The 2,936-nt window shown below is 58.3% G+C and overlaps 1 protein-coding gene across 1 annotated transcript; it reads left to right on the top strand.

The window, feature by feature from the left end:
- Positions 1 to 7: 7 nt before the first annotated feature.
- GUITHDRAFT_149205 (hypothetical protein) lies at positions 8 to 2,751 on the top strand (the record flags this gene model as incomplete). The annotated part of the gene is made up of 12 exons (XM_005818506.1): positions 8 to 62; positions 134 to 237; positions 282 to 455; positions 522 to 596; positions 715 to 780; positions 945 to 1,005; positions 1,339 to 1,385; positions 1,483 to 1,755; positions 1,800 to 1,892; positions 1,937 to 1,967; positions 2,264 to 2,351; positions 2,640 to 2,751. The coding sequence occupies 12 exons, from the start codon at positions 8 to 10 to the stop codon at positions 2,749 to 2,751; spliced, it is 1,179 nt and encodes a 392-aa protein (XP_005818563.1).
- Between the last annotated feature and the right edge of the window lie 185 nt (positions 2,752 to 2,936).

Here is a 2,936-nt window from a genome sequence, read left to right as displayed (position 1 = left end):
TCTTCCAATGCACCTCCTGCAACGACTGTCATCACAGGAGGAAACTCAAGCGGATCCTGATGGTACTCGTCCCTCTCTCCTCTTCGTCCTCCTCCTCCTCTCTATCTTCTCTGAGCGGCTCGTGTGCTTCAAGACATCGGCAATCTGGAGGAGCTGGAGACGCTCATCATCTCCGACAACAAGATCGCCTCGCTTCCGCCGGCTCTCGCTGCTCTCCCCAACCTCCGAGTGCTCGAGGTCTCCCTCCTTCTCTTCCACTGGCGGCTGAGCTGGTGCGGCAGGCGGAGAGAAACGAGCTGGAGGAGCTGCCGAGGAGCGACGGGGGGGAGGGAGAGGGGGAGGGATGGGCAGCACTCGAGGTCATCAATGTCGCCAACAACCGCATCGCCGACCTCTCAAGCCTGTCGGGAGCCTCCAAACTGAACACGCTCAACGCTGACAACAACAAGCTCACGGTGAGAGGAGGGAGGAAGTAGGAGAGAGGCCAGCGGAGGAGGAGGAGGCGCTGACTGGATGAGCAGGAGCATGAACGGATTCCTGTGACGAGCTGGAGCAGGTTGAAGTCTCTTTCGCTGAGCGGGAACGAGCTCGAGCAGGTCTGATCTTCCTTGCGATCAGAGCGAAAAGTGGAAGGAGCAGGAGAGAAGGAGGGAGTTAGCGGCAAGAGGAGGGGGAAGGGGGGGGGAGACGGTAGGAGTCTTGAGTTTCTGTCAGTTCCCACTTGGTGTTGGAAATCTTCAGCTCCTTGAAGTTATCGACCTGCAACGAAATCGAATCAAGGTTCGCTCCCCTCCGGCAATGCTTCACCGTCTCCAATCCTCCTCCTCCTTCTCCTCCTCCTCCTCCTTCTCCTCCTCCTCCTCCTCCTCCTCCTCTCCTCCTCGTCATGAACTCTTTCATCTTCCAGCACACCCTCCCTCCTCCTCTCACTGATTCTCCTTCAGTCACTTCCGGCCGAGCTCGGAGATCTGAAAGATAAGACGCTTCGGCGGCTTGCGATCGAAGGTAAAGGAGAGGAAGAAGATGGGAAAGGGGATGCAGAAGAGGAGGGGGAGGAGGAGGGGGGGGAGGAGGGAGGGCAGGGAGAGGACAACCACCACCACGCGAAGCAGCACCAGCACCAGCAGCACCAGAATCAGGAGTAGCACCAGCAGCACGAGGAGGAGGAGGAGCACCAGCGCTAGCACCAGCACCAGCACTAGCACCAGCAGGGAGCACGAGCACGAGCACGAGCACGAGCACGAGCACGAGCAGGAGCAGGAGCAGGAGCAGGGGGAGGGGGAGATGTAGGAGGAGCTCTTGTATTGTGTCACTCGGCTCTCTTATCATTCTCATCAGATAATCCGCTCGAGGACAAGAATCGAATCCTGAAGATCTTGAACAAGGTGACCACCCACCCCTCCCCTCCCCTCCACTTGTCTGCTAAGTGTAACCCCTCCGAGCTCCTCGCCCCCTCTCCTCCCTCATCATCGTCTCGTTCAGGGCAAGAGACCCATCAAGGAGATCTTGGAGTACGTCCGCAAGCAGTCGGCCGCTACGCCATCGACAGCTTCCTCTTCCTCATCCTCCAAGAAGGCAGGAAAGGGGCAAGAAGTGAAGGAGAGAGAGGACGAGGAGAAGGAAGAGGAAGGGAAGGAGGAAGACGAAGAGGAGGGGAAGGAAGAGGAGGGGAAGGTCAAGGAGAAGCCGAGTAAGAAGCAGGAAGTCAAGAAGCCCAAGAAGATGTCCCGTCGGCAGGAGGCGATCTGGCGGAAGGTGAGAGGAAGTGCTGCAGCAGCTGAGCTGATCAACCTTGGCAGATGCAGCAGGAGATGAATGAAAAGGACAAGCCAGCTACTGAGCAGGAGGAGGATCCAGAAGCATCCTCTTCCTCCTCCTCCTCCTCCGCTCAAGTCAGTCCCTCTCAGCTGCTGCCGTAGCTCACCTTCTCTTGCAGGAGGTGGATCCTGCGGTGCTTCTTGGCCCGAGTGAGATGCTTCTCCTCCTCTTGTACCTCTCGTTCTCACTAGTGCAGTTGAGGCTGACTTCCCCACCGACGCCTTCACCGGTCCCTCCTCCCTCCTCCCTCTCCCTCCTCCCTCTCCCTCCTCCCTCTCCCTCCTCCCTCCTCCCTCCTCCCTCTCTCTCTCCCTCTCCCTCTCTCCTTCATGCTCCCTTTTATCTGCTGACTGCTCTTCTCTTCTTCCTTCACTTGCTGGTTCTCTTGTTTTGTCAAGCCTTTAGTTTCTCCTCTGACTCTCCTCTGACTCTCTTGTCTCCCCAGGCGTCAAGTACAAATCTGAGGCGGAGCTCATGGTCGAGCGAGGCGAAGCGCGAGATGTGAATCATGCGCGCAGAATGATCCGCGATCGGTCTCCTCCTCCTGCTGCTCCTGCTCCTCCTCCTCCTGCTCCTCCTCCTCCTGCTCCTCCTCCTCCTGATCCTCCTCCTCCTGATCCTCCTCCTCCTGATCCTCCTCCTCCTGATCCTCCTCCTCCTGATCCTCCTCCTCCTGATCCTCCTCCTCCTCCTCCCACCTCCTCCCACCTCCTCCCTCCTGATCCTCCTCCTCCTTTTGCCCTTCTTCCTTGCATATTTCCTTGTCTCTTTTTTCTCTCCTGACGTGAAGATTTCCATCTACTCTGCCTCGTCTGTCGCAGGCTCGGCATGAAGAACGACCCCGACACCAAACATCTCGACAGAACTCCTGCCTCCTCCCTCCCTGCTGAGAGCAAGCGAAGCCTGCGTGTGAAATCGAGCAGCGTGGGGTGAGGAAGGCGGGAAGAGAGGGAGGGAAAGAGATGGAGGAGAGAGGAAAGAGAGGGAATGACGGTGGGGGAGCAGAAGGTGGAGGGAGGAGAGAAGGCGGCAAGGGAGGAGGAGGACGAGAAAGGGAGAAGTTGGGGGCTGAGCTGAGCTGAGGGTGCAGGAGGCTCATCGGAACAGGCGGCGCGAAC

The sequence above is a fragment of the Guillardia theta genome (genome assembly GCF_000315625.1).
Source record: "Guillardia theta CCMP2712 unplaced genomic scaffold GUITHscaffold_298, whole genome shotgun sequence".
Lineage (NCBI taxonomy): Eukaryota > Cryptophyceae > Pyrenomonadales > Geminigeraceae > Guillardia > Guillardia theta.
Note: the sequence above shows the minus strand (reverse complement) of the source record. Positions and strands in the feature narration are given on the sequence as shown.